Source organism: Octopus sinensis, linkage group LG9 (genome assembly GCF_006345805.1).
Source record: "Octopus sinensis linkage group LG9, ASM634580v1, whole genome shotgun sequence".
NCBI classification, from domain to species: Eukaryota; Metazoa; Mollusca; class Cephalopoda; order Octopoda; family Octopodidae; genus Octopus; species Octopus sinensis.
This window is the reverse complement of record NC_043005.1, coordinates 33,436,204-33,455,175: the sequence shown is the minus strand read 5'-3', so window position 1 is coordinate 33,455,175 and position 18,972 is coordinate 33,436,204. Positions and strand designations below refer to the sequence as shown.

Here is an 18,972-nt window from a genome sequence, read left to right as displayed (position 1 = left end):
TGGCAGGAAAAAATTAAGTCAGATTCCTTTTTGAACACACCTCATATATATATATCATCATCCTCATCATTTTTAATGTCCATCTTCCATGCATGCATGGGTAGGACAGTTGACAGGAGCTGACCAGGTAGAAGACTACCCTAGGCTACATTACCTGTTTTGACAGGGTTCTTACGGTTGGATGCTTTTTCTGTGGCACCAACACCGGCAGGGTCACCAAGTAACTTGCAAGATAAAAAATTTAGAGAGGGGAGCGGGAATTGGAGGAGGGGATCTTGTGTCAAATGATAAATGGTTAGAGTGTGACAGAGAGGCAGAAACAGGTATCTTGCTTTGGAGGAGGTGATCAGGAGTCAGAAGATGAAAGGTTAGTGTGACAGAGAAACAGAGAGGCAGAAACAGATGTCTTGCTATAGAGGACATACAAGAAAGAGCACAGAAACAGTTGTGCTGATGTAAAGGAGAAACTTGGTTACCTAGCCAAAGGGAAAGAAAGAGAGAGTAGGAAACAGTAAACGTGCAAGGGAGAGAGCAGGAGAGAGATGGTGGTGAAGTGTCAGGATATACTCACAAGTAACAAAGATCAGAGAATGGATGAGGTGGTAGAGTAAAGAAGAAAGAGATAAATTGCCTTTTTTATTATACTGCTATCAACTCTGACGGCTGGTCTTTCAGTTGGTTTGATATTTGAAAGACTCTCCTTTTCCCAATCATTCTCCACATTTAATAACCTTTCATAATGGCATCTCTACTCATCTTTCTTCTCTGAGTCACTAAGTGCAAATATACCATTATCCATTTGCGCACATTTCTCACCCACTATATATATATATATATATATATATATATAATATATATATATATATATATATATATATATATATAGTACCATAAACACTATTTTCAGGTTCTTTGACCCTTTCATTGCCATGTTTCTGTTGGTACGCTGTCTTTTATTTCAATTTATTTTGAAAATAATGAACAGCTAAGTAAAATAATTTTATCATTATTAAGTTAGTGTTTTGAACAAATGAACATGAAATTTTGATGGAAGGTTTTAATTTAAGTTACTGTAAACAGGAAGTCTGTATCAGCTAGGAGCCATCTCAAGCAGGTTGGTATCAAAAGTGCATCTGAATAAGATAAACTGCTTCTGTCATAATTGAATATTTACAAATATACAAAATGGTATTTCTAACTGTAGAGAGTTAATGTCATTCTCTCAGAGAGAGTTAATAAAGTTGGATTTTTACATTAGTAAGTACTTTTGATTTCTCTGAGATATAATTTTTTCTCACATTGTAACCTTCAACTTTATCAGAGCACTTAGAATTCACAATGTATTCACAATACTCAGATCTATACACTTATTCACCATACTCAGACTTATACACTTAACTGGTGGGAAAGTTCCACTTTCAGTCAACTTGCTAGTTGTGCCATATTTTATGCTGAAAATGTGTCATGTTTGAGGCAGGTGATATCGGATGTTCTGTATTCAGTTTGTTTTGTTTAACTCTAGATCAACCTAGACCAACTAAATCTTATAATTAAAGACATTCCATCTGTGACCACTCCAACTTATAACTTCATCTTTTGTAAAGATAGTAGAGCGCAATTTGAAGGATATTTGGCTGCTATTGGTTTTTGATTAGCTTGTATCTTTTGTGATTAATTTAGCTCACATAAGAGAGAAGTTTTAAAATTTAGTGGTTCCAGGTTTTTCTTTTTTTTTAAATGTCTTTGTGTTTAGGAACAGTTCTGCTGTGTTTGTAAGTGATGTAGCCATGACAAGTCATTTGGTTAAATCCATAAAGCAATAATGTATCATTGTTTCATTTCAGGCAGGTTTGTACCAACAGAAGACAAGCCCAACACAAAACGCTTTAAAGCAACATTTCGCTGTGCCTTAAACAGTCTACCCGATTGCAAAGAACTCTCTGATTTAAACCATAAGGGTGGTACGAATGCTTACAAAGTTTACCAATTCTTTTGTAACAGTGAGTATATGTTCTTTGACATGTCTCTTTGTTAAATAATGATGTAGATACCCACAGAATGTTCTCCATAAATATAACCCTTTAACATTCAGATTACTCTGTCAAATGTAAGGCCTATTTAGTGAAGATGTATGGCTTAGTGATTAGGGTATTTGGCTCACAATCATATGGCTATGAGTTTGATTCTCAGTGGTGTTTTGTGTCCTTGAGCAAAACACTTTTCCATGTTGGTCCAGTCCACTCAGCTGGCAATAATGAATAGTACCTGTACTTCAAAAGGCCAGCGTTGTCATCCTGTGCCTGAATCTCCTTGAGAACTACATTAAAGGTATGCATGTCTTTAATGCTCAGCCATTTACACATTAATTTCACGAACAGGCTATTCTGTTGATCAAATCAACTAGAACCTTTGTCATCATAACCAATGGTGTGCTAGTTTTTCTAATGCTTATTTATTCATTGTTTTGAATTAGTCATGCATTATCTCATATCTCTCAAATTTTGTTGATTTGATTGTCTAGTTTTAGAATGACATTGTAGGCAAGGTGTAATAGGCTGGATCTGGCCTGTTAGAACATAAAACAGGTAGAATATTTGGGCCAAATATGGCTTGTTTAAATGCTTAAGGGTTAATTGATATTCCAGTGTTGTGTGTATTAAAAGATAGAAAGAAAAATTGAACTTCGTTATTGTTTGTAATTTGATTCTTTAATTTGAAAAATAATTTCTCACAGATATACACAGTTTAATCTCATTAACTGACTCATTTGTATAAATATAAAAGAGACTATATCTAGTGGAGAATGGTTTGAGTTGACATTGATAACTACAGAGTTTAGCTCAACTCTCTTAAACTAAGTCTAATATAAAAATAGAAGTGTATAGTGTCTGGTCATACTTTGCTGACTAAAGCTAGCATTCAGGTATAGTTTGGAAGTGTCTGGTCATACCTTGACATTACAAACGTTAGTAAAACAGCAACACAAAAGTCAAGTGTTACTGAAGTTACAGTAATATATGAAGATCTGTCTGTGTCCAGCTAGACAAAAGTCATTGTAATAACACTAACATGATTTTTGTCCTTGGGTAGCAACTGTTTTTTCCTAGTTGCTTTCCCCTATAAAGTATGAAAAATGGCTAACATTTCCTTCAAACTTTGCTTTTCTTGTATTTATTCAAACCCCAAAACGTCCCTCTCAACACATGGCTATGATACTCCCCCACCACTCCTGATCAGAAATGCACATTTTGTCAGTCACTAAGGTACATATTCAACTGGTTATGGTCAAGACCAGCAAATCTGTGATATTGAGCAGAATATTTGCTATAACAATATTTCTGTTTCAGCAGCTCAGTGCTGAATCCATCTGAAATGTAATGGGTAATAGGTCAGTTTCAAAATGTTAATGTCCAGCTCACAAAAGCAAAGTTTGAAGGGAATAGTAGTCATTTCTTTTGATTTCTAGATAGAAGCAAATAAGAAACAACACTTACTGACCAAAGACAAAAAAAAAATTAAATTTTGTTACACAGTGTAATCACTGCAACTGTAAAACAAGCTATGTATGTAATGTGTCACTTCCCTGCATATGTAGAGTATCTTTGTCTTACTATGGTGATTCCCATACTTACAAACATAAAAACAAATAAGTAGTGGGTTTAGCACTGGGTAGAGGGCTAGGCATGAACTCAGAAATTAGATATTGTAAGGCATCAAGTTCTGTCAGATTTGATTTGCTTGTGATAAAATAAATTCTTGCTGTGTAGCAAGTTTCATTTAGACAATTATATCAATTCTCTTGGCACAAATTATTTCGTAAATGGTTAAAAAGTGCGTTATATAGCGTGAGGTGTAGCCTAATAGTGTAATAATAATTTCTGGGTGGACCAAATCTGAAGCCAAAATTTAAATTCCAGGTGGTATCCATAATTTTTCTGTGATTTTATACCAACCTTAAAAGAAATGTTATTTTTTTGTTTATTTACAGAGAAAAATTGTCCATTTAATGAAGATAAAGAAGATGACAAACAAAAATCTCTCTTTAGAGAAATCAGACCAAAGAGCCCTCCAAAAAGAAACCATTCAGTAGATTCTTCCATGTCTTGTAATAGCCTTTCTGAATCTGACAGTTCTGAAACTCTGCTCAGCGATAGTGAAGTGGCCAATACATTGCTACAGCTCCACCGTGGAACAATTCGAGCTCCAACTGTAACACAGACTCCCATTACTTGTGACACTTCATCATATTCTAACCCTACTGCTGATGCTGTTGATGCCTTGACACAGTTAACTCGGTCTGACAGACTTTCTTGTCCTGTACCACTTCCTGTTGTCTCCATTAGCTCACCACCTGAACTTCCAGTCACCACACCTATTGCTGTTACCATCACACAACCCACCATCAATTTACTTCAGTGTGCTGCACCCACTGTAGTACCTCTTACACCACCAGCTGAAGTTCCTCTTCTAATTCAAAATCCTCATTTGACACCACAGAATCCTTTTTTCCCAAAAGTGACTGAGTCCACCCAATCATTGCCAGTTACATCATGTCCCAAACACAAACTTCTGTCAGATCACTGTTATATTGATGATGCACCATTAAAACCTCAAGGTAAGATTTGAACAATTTTTTCCCAAAATATTTTTATTGTAGAGTTTTTACACAAAAGTCAAGTGTTACTGAAGTTACAGTAATGTACGAATGTCTGTCTGTGTCCAGCTAGACAAAAGTCATTGTAATAACACTAGCATGATTTTTGTCTTTGGGTAGACTATATTTTATTACTTGTTAGTCAGTTGGAAGAGATGGTGCAAGTTCATAACATTTTCAGGTCTTCAAAGACTAAGGAATAATCATAGGTAAATGACGTTAACATTCAGTTTGAATTCTTGCAGATGTGCAACTTGAGGCAGAAAATAAGATCAGATAAGAAATTGATAGAAGAGTTACATATAACATATAGGTTTTGATAGAGGGTGTTGCATGGTCAGTAAGTTGACAGAAGCAGAGTGTATTTAAAGTAATGGTTGAGAAAAACTGATGCAAGGATTTGATTCAATTGTGACCAGTGATCGGCAAGTGTTGTTAAGAGCCTGCCTCTCAGATGTATGTCTTTAGAATTTAGAAGTTAAATTATGCATGAGTAGGTGTGCTAGTATTTAATTATTCCATCGACTTCAAGGTTGATTGAATAATACTGGCAATATACTGATAATTATAAAGGTGAGGTGATGACTTAATGGTTTGATGAAATTATTGGTTAATATCATAGGGTTTTGATTTAGAAAACCAAGACAGAAGTAGGTGCACTATGTAATCTACTAATATAGTTGGTAGTGTATCTCTTCTTTGTTAGTCCGACTTCCTGGCCTGTGCATCTAAGGTAATTAGCTTCTACAATAGTTTCACTGTCTAATATGTTCAACAGTTCGTATTGTATGTAGTTATATATCTTTTATTTTTTAGATTGTTTCAGTCATTGGATTGCAGCCATACTAAAGTTTAGTTGAACAAATTGACCCCAATATTTATTTTTAAAATCTGGTACTTATTGTATCCATCTCTTATGCTGAACTGCTAAGTTACAGGGATGTAAATAAAACCAACACCGGTTGTCAAATGGTGTCTGTGTGTGGACAAACAAAAACATCAAGAAAAACATAAAATTGACTTCAACACAGTTTCCATCAACCAGATTTGCTCACAAGGCATTGTTTGGTCTGGGGTTATATATAGTAGGAAACACTTGCCCAAAGTGCTGCACAGAAGAACTGAACCTGAAACCATATGGTTGCAAAATGAGCTTCTGCACACCATACTGTCATGCTTGCGTCTATACCTACCTACCTACCTTCCTCCCTCCCTCCTTTCCTTCCTTCCTTCACTATTATGTCAAACTGTCATATGTCCAAGTTTGACCAAATGCATTTTTGTTTTTTCAATATTTATTTTTGCTTGCAAAAGCTGGTTCTTTTGGTCAAACTATCATATCTCCAACTGCTTTAGATGCCAAGTTATCAAAAAAATTGTCAGATTTTGCTATGGAATGGTGAAACAATTTTCTCATTTTCTGAAAAAGCAACATTTTGGACTCATGACACTTTTACATGATAGCAACGATATATAAGATCCATTTAAAAAAAATTATTTACTACTCAAAAAATGAAACATGTATTTATGTAATGGTATGTTTAATCCCATTATATACAGTTTGCTGCAAGTAATTATGAACATTAAATTGCTATCAGTAATAATACATCTTCACAGCTGTTAAACCTCTAAAATGTCAAAATCACATCTCCCAAATAATTTACCAAACTATTATTAATAACTCAAGAAGCAACCAAGTAACAAATTTGATTTGTTTGTTTAATTTTAGTGAGAGTCAAAGAAGAGGTGAATGACCCTGGCTATTCCCAAGCTGAACAGAAAACTATGATGCCATTGGTGAAAGTGAAATTAGAAAATGTTGAAACTGGTCATGTGATTCCTACCACCTGTTGGAAAAATAATGAAGAAAATAACCAAGAAGGAGTTGTAGCTATGACAGACACACACTTTCAATCTTCCTGGAAGTGTTATCAACCCACTTCCAATTTGCCAACTTGCGCTTCACCCAGAAACCTGCAGGTACTCACTGCTGTAAACACTGCTTCACAGAAAATTGAAAATTCTTCTCATCATACTGCAAAAATTCCTGTTAAAAAAAAAAGGACCATATCGTGTTAGACTTATTTTTGACTATTTTCCAATAGTCCAAACATCAGTTGTGAGATTTCTAGCAGTAAAAAAGTGGGGTATTTTCTGATAATGTTCAGAAGTATTTGGTTGTTGAAAAATTCAGATCTCCCCACGCTTTTTATATATATAGAATCCCTATTTCATTTACTTAGAGCATTTATCTTTGTTGTAGTTCTTATTCTATAGGAACATTATTTCTAGAGTTTTCCTATTTTCTCTTCTTAAATTGTGATTAATGTTTCTTTGTTCTGTTTTTCATTAAAGCTAAAGTGCTACAAAGATTTTTTTGAAATTTGTCAATTGGTTTTATTCTTACATATTCAATGCAACTGTCATCTACAAAACTACTGAAGCAATCATAAATGGTAGACAGATATTCTACAGAGAGAGGAAACTAGCTCTGAAATTGTTTGCATGAATTTTTTTTATCTACTGACTAGCAGAGAAAGAAAGAGAGAGAAAGATAAAGTGTTTGTGTGTGTGCATGATTTAAACTTTTTTTCTTCTACTAAACAGTATCACAGACACACAGCAATAAAGAAATATATTTGCTTCAGATATTGCATTGATTCTATTTCTACAAATGTTGCATTTGTAGAAGTGGAATCAAGCATATTATTACTTGACATTCTTTAGTTTTGAGACTGAGAGGCATTTTATGACATTAGTGGCAAGTGATGAGCTCACATTTGCCATCAGCATTGCATTGTTTCCTTGGTGAGTTTATTTCCTTAGTTTACTAAGATACTTTAATTGCTTAATAGTGGAGGAAAACACCTAGCATGAACATTATCTATCTTTAATTCCCTTCCCACATGTGATAGCTCATGGCTTAGTGGTTATGGAATTTGGCTTACAATCAACAGCAAATTTAATGGTCACAGTATCTTTGGAGTGTGTACATTATTTATTTCACACAGAACTTTCCGGACAGTTTCTTGATTTCAACTGTTGAGTTACATTTCTCTTTTAGGTTTTTGATTATTATAGTTTTGCCTGAAATTAATATCTTGCACCAGGTGAGAACTTGCAGATCAATATATCTACTACTGTACTAATTTGTGTATATACAAAAAATTTAATGGAAATATGTGAAAACCTGTGGTTAGCATTATATAAGAGGATATAGTATGTCAATTTTATTTTCCTCAGTTGTTGGTAGACAGTCTTTTGTCTTTACTGTATTTGTAATTAACTTAACAGTTTGTTAGTTCTTTGATTTGCTTACATTTGTTGGAGTTTAGTTTTTAACTTTTAAGGATCACAACATTTTCATCATGGATTCGATAAAAACAACTTCAAAATTCTATTTTACAGAGTAGCCATATTAGTGTTGATTCTCATTAGTCATCTGTCCACTCTTCTATATTTGCATAGGTTCAATGGAATTTGTTGAGGAAGAATTTCTATAGTTGAATGCCTTTCCTGTCACCAACCCTCACCTGTTTCTAAGCAAGGTAATATTTACCAAAGCCAGACTGGAAACCAACAGCATCACTTGTATAACAGTGATCAGTGATGTTTGTTTACAAACATCATGTGATGTCAAATCAAGGGTACACATAGACACACACACACATGCTGGCCTTTCGGTTTCTTTCTGTTAAATGGATTCACAAGGCTTTGGTTGACCTGGGGATATAATAGAAGACTCTTACCCAAGTTGCCATGCACTCCTGGTTGGGAAGCAAGTTTCTTAATCACGCAGCCATACCTTCTGTTAATTATATTTTAATCAGGGTTTAAAAGCTATTTTGACTGGATTGCTACTGATTCAGTGACTGCTGTCTTTCTCTTGAAATGATCATCCCCATCTCTGGTGCTCACTTCTATTGACCGCGTGTGTATCGTTGGCGATTTTTTTTCCTCCGTCTTCCCTTCTTTGGATCTTTCCTTTTCCTATGTTTCTGACGAAGAGCTCCACTCAAAATGTTAAATCTTCCTTCTTTCCTGAGCGTCCAATAATACTATACTTGTTCCACGTCCTCGTGTTGTTGTGTTTTCATGTTTGGATTAACAACTATATATATATATCATCATCATCATTTAGCGTCCGCTTTCCATGCTAGCATGGGTTGGACGGTTCAACTGGGGTCTGTGAAGCCAGAAGGCTGCATCAAGCCCAGTCTGATCTGGCAGTGTTTCTACGGCTGGATGCCCTTCCTAATGCCAACCACTCCGTGAGTGTAGTGGGTGCTTTTTACATGCCACTCACACAGGTGCCAGACAGAGCTGGCAAACGGCCACGGACGGATGGTGCTTTTTACGTGCCACTGGCACGGGGGCCAGGCGAGGCTGGCAACAGCCACGAACAGATGGTGCTTTTACGTGCCACCGGCACGGGGGCCAGGCGAGGCTGGCAACGGCCACGAACGGATGGTGCTTTTTACGTGCCACCGGCGCGGAGGCCAGTCGGAGCGGCACTGGCAACGGCCACAATCGGATGGTTCGCTAACTTGTCACCGGCACTAGTATCACAGCTGCAATTTCCATTGAGGTTGATCGACTTTGATTTTGGTTCTGCTTTCTGATATCTGATTTGATTTGGTTTGATTTTGATTTTGATTTTCACTTGCCTCAACGGGTCTTCACAAGTGGAGTTCTGTGTCACAAGAAGGAAAGGTATGTATAAGTCGACTGGCTACATACCAGGTAGAGGCCACGGGTTATGGTCTCACTAGTCTTGCTGGGTCTTCTCACGCACAGCATACTTCCATAGGTCTCGATCTCTAGTAATTTCCTTGGTGAGACCTACAGTTCGGAAGTCGTGCTTCACCACCTCGTCCCAGGTTTTCCTGGGTCTACCTCTTCCACAGGTTCCCTCAACTGCTAGGGTGTGGCACTTTTGCACACAACTATCTTCAGCCATTCTCGTCACATGACCATACCAGCGCAAACGTCTCTCTTGCACACCACAACTGATGCTTCTTAGGTCCAACTTTTCTCTCAAGGTAATTTCACTCTGTCGATTATGAACACTGACATTACACATCCATCGGAGCATACTGGCTTCATTTCTTGCGAGCTTATGCATATCCTCAGCAATCACAGCCCATGTTTCACTACCATGTAGCATGGCTGTACGTACACACACACATATATATATATGCACATCATCATCATCATCTAACATCCCAGATGGGATTTGTTTAGACAAATTTTTCTATGGTTGGATGCCCTTCTTGTTGCTAACTGTCAATTGTTTCATTGTTTCTAAGCAAGGTAGTATTTCCTACCTATTGTAAAAGACACTTGCCAAAAGTGCTGTGCAATGGGACTGAACTAAGACCACATATTTTCTAAACCACACAGCGACACCTACACCTATGATTGATGCACACACACACACACACACACACACACACACACTCTCTCTCTCTCTCTCTCTCTCTATATATATATATATATATTGCTGTGTTAAAAATATTGGGTGACTTTTAAGAGCCGATTGTGTCTGGTATGTAATATTCTGCATTGTACCCATCAAGCTTCACAGAAGTCATAACATACAATCCTTTGTACAGAATTTATGTTGAGTTTTCTTCCAAATTGTTTGTTTCTTTTATGATCATTTTATGTGAAATGCAGTTAGTTGATAATCGATACAGAAACACTTCTGTTTTCCATTATCTTTTTTTTTTCTTGTACTCTTTATTTAGATGCTTATTCTTTTTCCCACAAAAATGATGTTAAGCGCAGTAAACATGTGGGATTCTGTTTTTATTTTTTTTATTTGATATTGGGGCCAACAATTGTTAATGGCATGTCTTCCAGCTTTATATGCCAAACTTTTCAACTGTCTACTTCAGACATTGATTTGAATTCAGAAAACTATATATACAAACACTAACATATATACGTATATTTTTCTTCTCATTTTATATATAAAATCACAATACCTTTATTGCCAAAAATACTGTATTTTCAGATAAGTCTTTAACAAATGAATTGATATATCAGAGAAAAAAATAATTGAGATTTGTGTAGGAAAGTAAATTTATTTGCTGTTGACTCCAATGTTGGCGGTGCTTTCATCCCTAATTATCTCATAACTTGTAAAAGAAAGAAATATTTCTCTTCTCTTTCTTTGCATGCCATGTTTTTTTTTTTTTTGTTTTGTTTGTACTTTTTCTCTCCCCATATTCATTTATTGCATGCTTCTGAAAAACCCAGTATTTCACTTTGGGGCTTTATATAATCAAAATTATTTTCTTCATTTTCTAATTTTTATTACCAGATTACCTCATTGAATGTAACTTTTTTTTTAAACATTGGTGATGGTTTTTTTTTTTTTTTAATCTTTGGGAGTCTTTCAAATGGATTTGATTTTCAATTTGAAAATATATTGATTCTGTAAAATATATAAGAATGTTGTTGTTTTTCCTTCCCCCTCCCATCATTATATATGTGTTTCTTGCAGATAAACTTTTGTCATATCTCCTGAGCATTAATGATGTCCACTCAGACATGTGTGAATCTGGTAGGGATTAAAGACAGTTATTTTAACTTACACAACTCTGATCATGAATTGACCTAGTGAAATATTGCAAAATGTTTTATCTGACATTCTACCAATTCACTACCCACAATGACCAGTCGATGTATAATAAATACCACTATATATACCAAACTTTACTGCATCATCATCATCACCAGTTTACAGTCAGAACGATCTCATGGTAGTGGTTGCTACTTAGCTAGACAGGTCATTTGTGTGTTCAGTGTATCTGATTTACACAAATTATGATAAACAAATATATTTAAGAAATTCACCAGTTAAAACAATCATTATTCCAGTGAAAAACTCACCTTTAGATGAATGGTTTTACCTGCTCCCAATTCGAGGTGAATAGTTTTAATTCATTCCAAAATAACAAGTAATTTTACTAAATTCTTCATTATTTTCAATATTAATTAGAATGAAAAGGTTAAACATTTTTTAATTGAACTTGAAACTCAATAAAGATACACAGATAAGGCAAGTCACCAAGGAAGACTTCTACGTAGTCATTCTACATGTTAGAAATAGCAGTTATATCTCACTCAAGTGACACCTTTTGAAGAGGGCACAATAACATGGTCACAAATAAAAACTCTATCTGAACACACAGTGGGATAGATTGAGTATATATTTAACAAAACCATGATAATATTATAACATTTATTGACATAATGAATTATTTAGCCACATGAGTGCCATTTTGATAGATAACTTCAAAAACTTTATTAGTCATGGAACCTGTCAATTTTGTAATAGTAGCAGGTTTGACTACCTTTGCTGCTGCTTTGATGGTCACCCATAAGACATCTTTTGGCGTCCATTGGCATAAACATCTTGTTTAATGATGAACCAAAAATTTTCAATAGGGTTGAGATCTGGAGATGTTGCTGGCCATGCCGTCAACCTTTCATCTTGTATGCCATATGACCCTAGTAATGTTTGGGTGGTCCTAGCAGAGTGGGCGGCAGCATTGTCATGCATGAATATGAGATTCCTTAGAAGTGACAGCAGACCTCCTGACTGGGCCAACAAGTCTAAACCCAATGATACCAGTCCACATGATTCCTGCACCCTGTTGCTGTTGTTGTAAATGTTGGTGATGCTCATCTCCAAAATAGACCCAACTGTCAGGTCCGTCAAGGGTCGCCCTGGTTTTGTCAGTGAACAGAATACAACTCATGTCTAATGTCATGTACTTTTGGGCCCATTGAAGCCTCAAACTCCTATGACAGGGTGTTAAAGGAGGCAGTTTCAGGGTTTCTTGCATGGAAGCCATGGTCCCGAGGATGCAATTTCTGGTGGTTTCTGGTACGTGAGGCAGTGAAAATGGCTTTGCTTGTTTGTTTAGGATTCCCATGTGGCCGATATTCCTTAAATCCCTAGCTGTTACAGTCTTTGAAGTCCCACAATCAGATTGTTTCTTCCTTGGCAAAGGTCCTTCAGGAATCATCTAACTGTGTCCACATGATGACCTACTTCTCCGCAATGACATAAAAAGAGGTGCCTTTAGCACTTTCCTTGATGATGACTGACTTTTCTTCATTGTTAAGGCTTTTTCCACATCCTATTGTTCTTAGGGAGGAGATATACTATTAGCCTGATTCACCCAAAAACTGAAGAATCTCAAATAAAAAATTAAAGGAAGTTACACAGAATAATGAAAACATAACAATAGTGTTGCCATTGTGTGCAAAACAGCTGGAAAAAGTTTTATCAAAATCAATTCGCAGAAAACTGCTAAATCCTAAATTTCATTCCTAAGCTATAAGTATGGTTCAGGGTGTATATATACATGTGTGTGTGTATCATTATCATTTTTACTGGTCATGCAACATCAATGTGTTTGTACAACAAAAAGTGCAAATGTATCGAGAGAAAAGTTGAGCATAAGAAGAATCAAATGCAGCATGCAAGAGAGGACTACATTGGTTTGGACATGTGGTGAATATGGATGAAGATAACTATATAAAGAAGTGCTGATCACTGAAAATGGGTGGTATCTGTGGAAGAGGGAGACCCAGGAAGACATGGGATGAAGTGGTAAGGACTGATCTCAAGATGTTGGGCCTCAGGATTGAGATGTCTGGTGGAGAAAACCCACCTACGTCAGCGAACCTGAGTTCTAGAAGTACTGTGTATTCCTCCCACACATAACAAGAAAACTTCACGCACCACACTCCAACAAACCAAACTACATCTCTTCCTCACTTCTCTTTCATGCACTCTGCTTATCGCTCACTCCCTAATCCTGTCCTCATTGTCCTGTTCACTGTATTATTGCTATCCGGTAGCCCAGCCCCTCTATATACCCAGGTTTTCACCACCCACTACATTCCCCTCCCCCATTCTCTACTCCCGCTTCTTTGGTTATGTGCTGCCACTTATGACTTCCATACCTTAAGGGTATGCCCTGGCACTTACCACCATCTATATCTCTCTTCTTTTACTCGACCATTTCATATTCTGATCCCTGTCCCTTGTGAGTATGCCTGGCACTTTGCCACCATCTCTCTCCTGCTCTTCCTTCTGGGTGGTTAACCATGTATCTCCTTTACAGCAGCGTGCCTGTTTCCATCCTCATTCTCTCTCTATCTCAACCATGTACCTCCTCTACAGCATGACACCTGTTTCCGTCACTTATAACCTTTCATCATCTGACAAGAACACTTCCTCCAATGCCACCTCCCCTCTCAAAGGATCTTTGTCTTGCAAGTTACTTGGTGAGCCTGCCAGTGCTGATGCCATGTAAAAAGCACTCAGTCCACTCTGCTGGGTGGTCGGTGTTATGAAGGGCATCCAGCCATAAAAACACTGCCAAAACAGATACAGAAGTCTGGGGCAGGCTCCTGACAAACTGTCCAACTCTTTCCAGCATGGAAGGCAGACGTTAAACAATGATGATGATATCGTGGTCTGAGTCATCTCCAGCAAGGAGCTGCTATCTCTATACACTGATGCTTGTATGTATAATTTGGCTAGGTTTCTACAGCTGGATGTCCTTCCTCTTACAAACCACTTTACAGAGTGGACTGGGAACATTTTTTCACAATACCAACTCTAGGGAGGATGAATAAAGAGACCTCAGAACCCTATGCATTCTCTGCTCAGCTAACCAACCACCTTACTTGTTCACTGCATGCATTGTATCAAAACTAGAAAAGTCCCTTAATTCACTTGTCACTTAGAGGGAGCCCATATGTCAGCTTTTCGTTGTTGTCAGTACAAGAATAGTGGTGCCTTGTACACTGGACAATGTAGAAAGTGCTCAGAGAAGACAGGCACAAAAGTCTGAGGGAGGGATAAGTCAGTTTCATTGACCTCAGTACTCAACTGGTACTTATCATCAACTCCAAAAGGATGAAAGGCAAAGTCGACTTTGGTGGCATTTGAATTCAGAATGCAGAGAAAGACAAAATGCTGCTAAGTATTTTGTCCAGCATGCTAATATTTCTACCAGCTTGTCACCTTAAATGGTTTCAAATTTTAGCACAAGGCCAGCAATTTTAGTGGTGAGGGTTAGTTGAATGATACCAGTGATCAACTGCTACTTATTTTATTGACCCTGAAAGGATTAAAGGTGAAGTCAACCACAGCAGAATTTGAACTCAGAAGGTAATGATGGATGAAATGCTGCTAAGTATTTTGCCTGGCCTGCTAACAATTCCGCCAGCCCTTAAATAATAATAATAATAATAATAATAATCCTTGCTACTATAGGCATAAGGCTTGAAATTTTGGAGGGGAGTCCAGTTGATTACATCAATTTTGGTGCTCAACTGGTACTTATTTTATCAACTCTGAAAAGATGTCAGGCAAAATCAACATTCTGCTCTCCACACCCAAAAATGTCATCATTATTGTGGAATAAAATAAACATTTGTAATTTTAGCTGGCTATATTAATTATCAATGTGATTCTATTGTCTGCTAAATCTAGTAATTTCAGATGAGGGAGTATTGTTATTCCTTAACCACTGGTCATCCCAGATTGAGCTTACCTAAAGTTGTTCCAACTTGAACCATCCTGTTTTTCTAGAGGGACATAAAAATACATTATCCAATGTGTCCTTTACGTTTTCAAGACTAGGATATAATTTTGGGGATATTTCTAGCAGGTCTTACTACATAGAGGTTTCCTTGTTACTTTGGTTATATAAATTATATCAGATACAGTTGTGGGTTTAAGAAGTTCACTTTGTAACCATGTAGCTTAGCATTCAATCCTACTGCATGCCATTTTAGATATGTGTCCTCTATTATAGGCTTGGGCTAACCTAGGCTTTATCTGTGAAATTAAGTATATGGAAACTGTATAGAAGCCTATCATGTTTTAATGTTCACTTTTCCATGCTTGCATGGGTCAGACAGAATTTGTTGCGGTAGGTTTTCTATGGCTAGATACTCTTTCTATTGCTACCCTTCACCTGTTTTCAAGTTAGGTAATATTTCCCCCTAATCAGATGTTCTTCTCAGAAGATTGGAAGCAAAGACACAACTGTATGGCAGTGATACTCGTTTACATCTGTCACAATATCAATATAAGGAGACACTAACACATGTCTACATACACACACACATGCATATGTACATCAAGCTTCTTTCAGATTCCAAATCCACTCACAAGGCTTTAGTCAAACTGAGGCTATGGTAAAAGATACTTGCCCAAGATACTATGCAATGGGACTGAACCTGAAATTATGTGAGCAAAAACAATGACAGTGTTTACATCAGAAACTCAGTGTTTTGTTATGTGAAAACCACAAGCAACGAAATACCTTATTTCATAACAAGACAGGAAGATTCAACAAATTCTATAATCTTATGTCAACATGGAAAATGCTGAATAAATCAGTCCTATGTGGCTCAAATATTCTATCTGTTTTATGCTCAAACTGACCATACTCAGCCTTTCGCACCTACTGTACAATGTTGTTCTAAATCAATACTATCACTTTACACTTCATCAAAATCTCAAAGCCACAACATAATATGTGGTTAATTCAAAACAATGTGAATAAATAAGCATTACATTTCAAGGAGTGATCTGATTGCTTATGGGTAAAATGATATTGTCTGCTCTAGAAGGATTTGACATAGTGTTGCAATGAGAATGAGGAAGACAGACTAATTTCACTACCAGGCTGGAAAGTTTAAATATACATAGCAATAAATTTGTCTGTGTGTGTGTGTGTGTGTGTAATCTGCTAAACTATTTAATTATTTATGACTTTAAATAGGGGAATGTGGAATGATCACAGCAGGTAAATCCAGTTATGCTTAATTACTCTTAAATTCTCAACTCTAACGATGTTATTATTATGTAACCTCTGTTTGAGCAAACCTATGTTCAAAAGCATTCTAGCCATGATCATCCTGCGTTAAGGATGTAAGACTACATTACATAATGCATCGTTTTCCTGTTTTCAAGATAGAAGAAAGTAATTTGAGAGGTATTTGTATGATTGCTATTTCTAGTAATGAGAGTGACTGCATAGGAGCGCTTAATTGATATCTACTATGATTGCTTAATGTATGAAGAAGTGGATTCATTCTGCTCCACTGTATCAATCAGTTTATAGCAGGAGCTCATGGTTTATAGAACTAACAATTTGTCAATGTAAGCCATCAAGTTGTCCTGTGTTGCAGCACATAATTTAATGAATGCTAACAGATTTTAAAGTGTTAATGTTGAGTGACAAAAAATAAAAAAAAAGAAAAAAGAAAATTAAGACATTCCTGTATAATTAATGTGTCCTCAACATAGGTGGGGTGATATAGTTTTGGTATCCTGACATTTGTCATGCAAGCTCAGTTCCTCCTCCTCATCATCATCTTTTAACATCCACTTTTCTATACTTACATGAATCAAACAAAATTTGTCAAGGCAGATTTTCTACAGTTGGATGCCTTTTTTTTCACCAACCCTTAGTACTTTCCAAGGAAGACTGGAAATGAACAGCATTGCTTATATAATGGTAACACTTGTTTACAACCATGACCTGATGTCAAGACAAGGCTTCTTTCAGTTTTCATTTATCAAATTCACTAACAATGATTTGGTCAGCCCAAGGCTATAGTAGAAAACACTTGCCTGATGTGCCATGCAGTGGATTAATTATTATGTGTGATTATTATTATTTCTTTTAATTTGCTGCAGAGACAGATGGACCAGCTCAGCTATGCTGTCTTGTCCTTAATAGACAATGTCAAGATGAAACCATCCAATAAATTCTTAACAACCTATTAAGAGTAATCACGTTCTTAGTTATCACAAGTGTGTGTATGTGTATCTGTACTGTATGTATATGTGTGAGTGTGTATGTATTATATCATGTAGGTGGTAAGCTTATTTGTGGAAATTCACTTTATGACTTCGTTCATTTTGTGTACTTCAGTGATTCACATCCTACTTACTTTAATTATCGTTGTTGACAAATTGGGTTTGATGATTTTGTATCTTAGCCTCAAGTGTTTGGTTGGTGTGTCAGCTTGAATACTTATGCATAAACTTGCAGATTATATCATCATCATCATCATCATCGTTTAACATCCGTTCTCCATGCTAGCATGGGTTGGATGGTTCAACCGGGGATCTGGGAAGCCAGAAGGCTGCACTAGGCTCCAGTCTGATCTGGCAGTGTTTCTATAGCTGGATGCCCTTCCTAACGCCAACCACTCTGTGAGTGTAGTGGGTGCTTTTTACGTGCCACCTGTACAGGTGCCAGGCGAGGCTGGCAATGGCCATGGTCAGATCGGTGCATTTTACGTGCCACCGGCACGGAAGCCAGTCACGGTGGCGCTGGCATTGGCCACGAATATATGTATATATATATATATATATATACATAAACATCTGTACATGTATACACTGTCACACATACATATAGCCATCTATCTATCATATGTCTTTGAAAGACAAATTTATTACAGTATTCTTCCTGTGATAACATCTCTTATGAGTACCTACGTGCCAGGTATGAGTTTCTTTCTCTCAACCACCTAGATTATCCACGTGTTAACCATGTTTTGTTTTTTATCCATTAACAAGGGCTTCTCCTATTTTCATCCTCTGCTACTGGAAAAAAAATTCCTAGTTCCCTGCTCGTTGTGTCTTCTTTCAACTAGGGTGTTTTGACTGCTATTCCTAACAGCACTTGTTTCAACCAGCTTGTTCTTCGTGGCGTTCCATTTTCCTATTATCGTCCAAGATGAGTCAAGACAAGTCCAAGATCAGTCATTTTCCTTTGCCTCAATATCATGGAGATGCTAAGATGTGGTTTTCACAACTGGAATTGTTCTTCATTTCTTCTAATGTTCAGTCGGCCCAGAGCAAACTCCACATTGCTCTTATAGGCATTCCTTCTCCCCTCGCATTTTCAGTTCGAGATATGATAACAGGAACACCATCAGACATGATGTACGAAGCCTTCAAAGCTGAGGTTCTCTGGCATAACTCTCCTTTGGTTGAGACTAAATTTCGCACACTCTTGCAGGATGAGTATCACTGGGACCGAATCCCCACCCAGTTTTTGAAACGAATCCGGGAGTTGTCCGATAGCTCATATGAGGGACAGGCATTTGTCAAACAATTATTTTTCTTGAGGATGCATTCTAATGTCCAGTTGATTTTAGTTCCTATGTTGGAACTTATAGCCCTTTAATAACTCGCCACCTCTGCAGATAGGATTATGGAATTTTCTGGGGCACCATCATCCGCCGGTAACATT

At 36.9% G+C, this 18,972-nt stretch overlaps 1 protein-coding gene across 1 annotated transcript in view; it reads left to right on the top strand.

Annotated features, from left to right (window-relative positions):
* LOC115215644 overlaps window positions 1-7,037 on the top strand; it is a 46,568-nt gene extending 39,531 nt beyond the window's left edge. Inside the window, exons 3-5 of the mRNA XM_029784894.2 lie at window positions 1,845-2,000; window positions 3,989-4,615; window positions 6,384-7,037. Coding sequence (XP_029640754.1) covers window positions 1,845-2,000; window positions 3,989-4,615; window positions 6,384-6,733 — 1,133 coding nt within the window. The 3' untranslated portion in view covers window positions 6,734-7,037. The remainder of the gene's footprint in view (window positions 1-1,844; window positions 2,001-3,988; window positions 4,616-6,383) is intronic.
* Window positions 7,038-18,972: the final 11,935 nt, after the last annotated feature.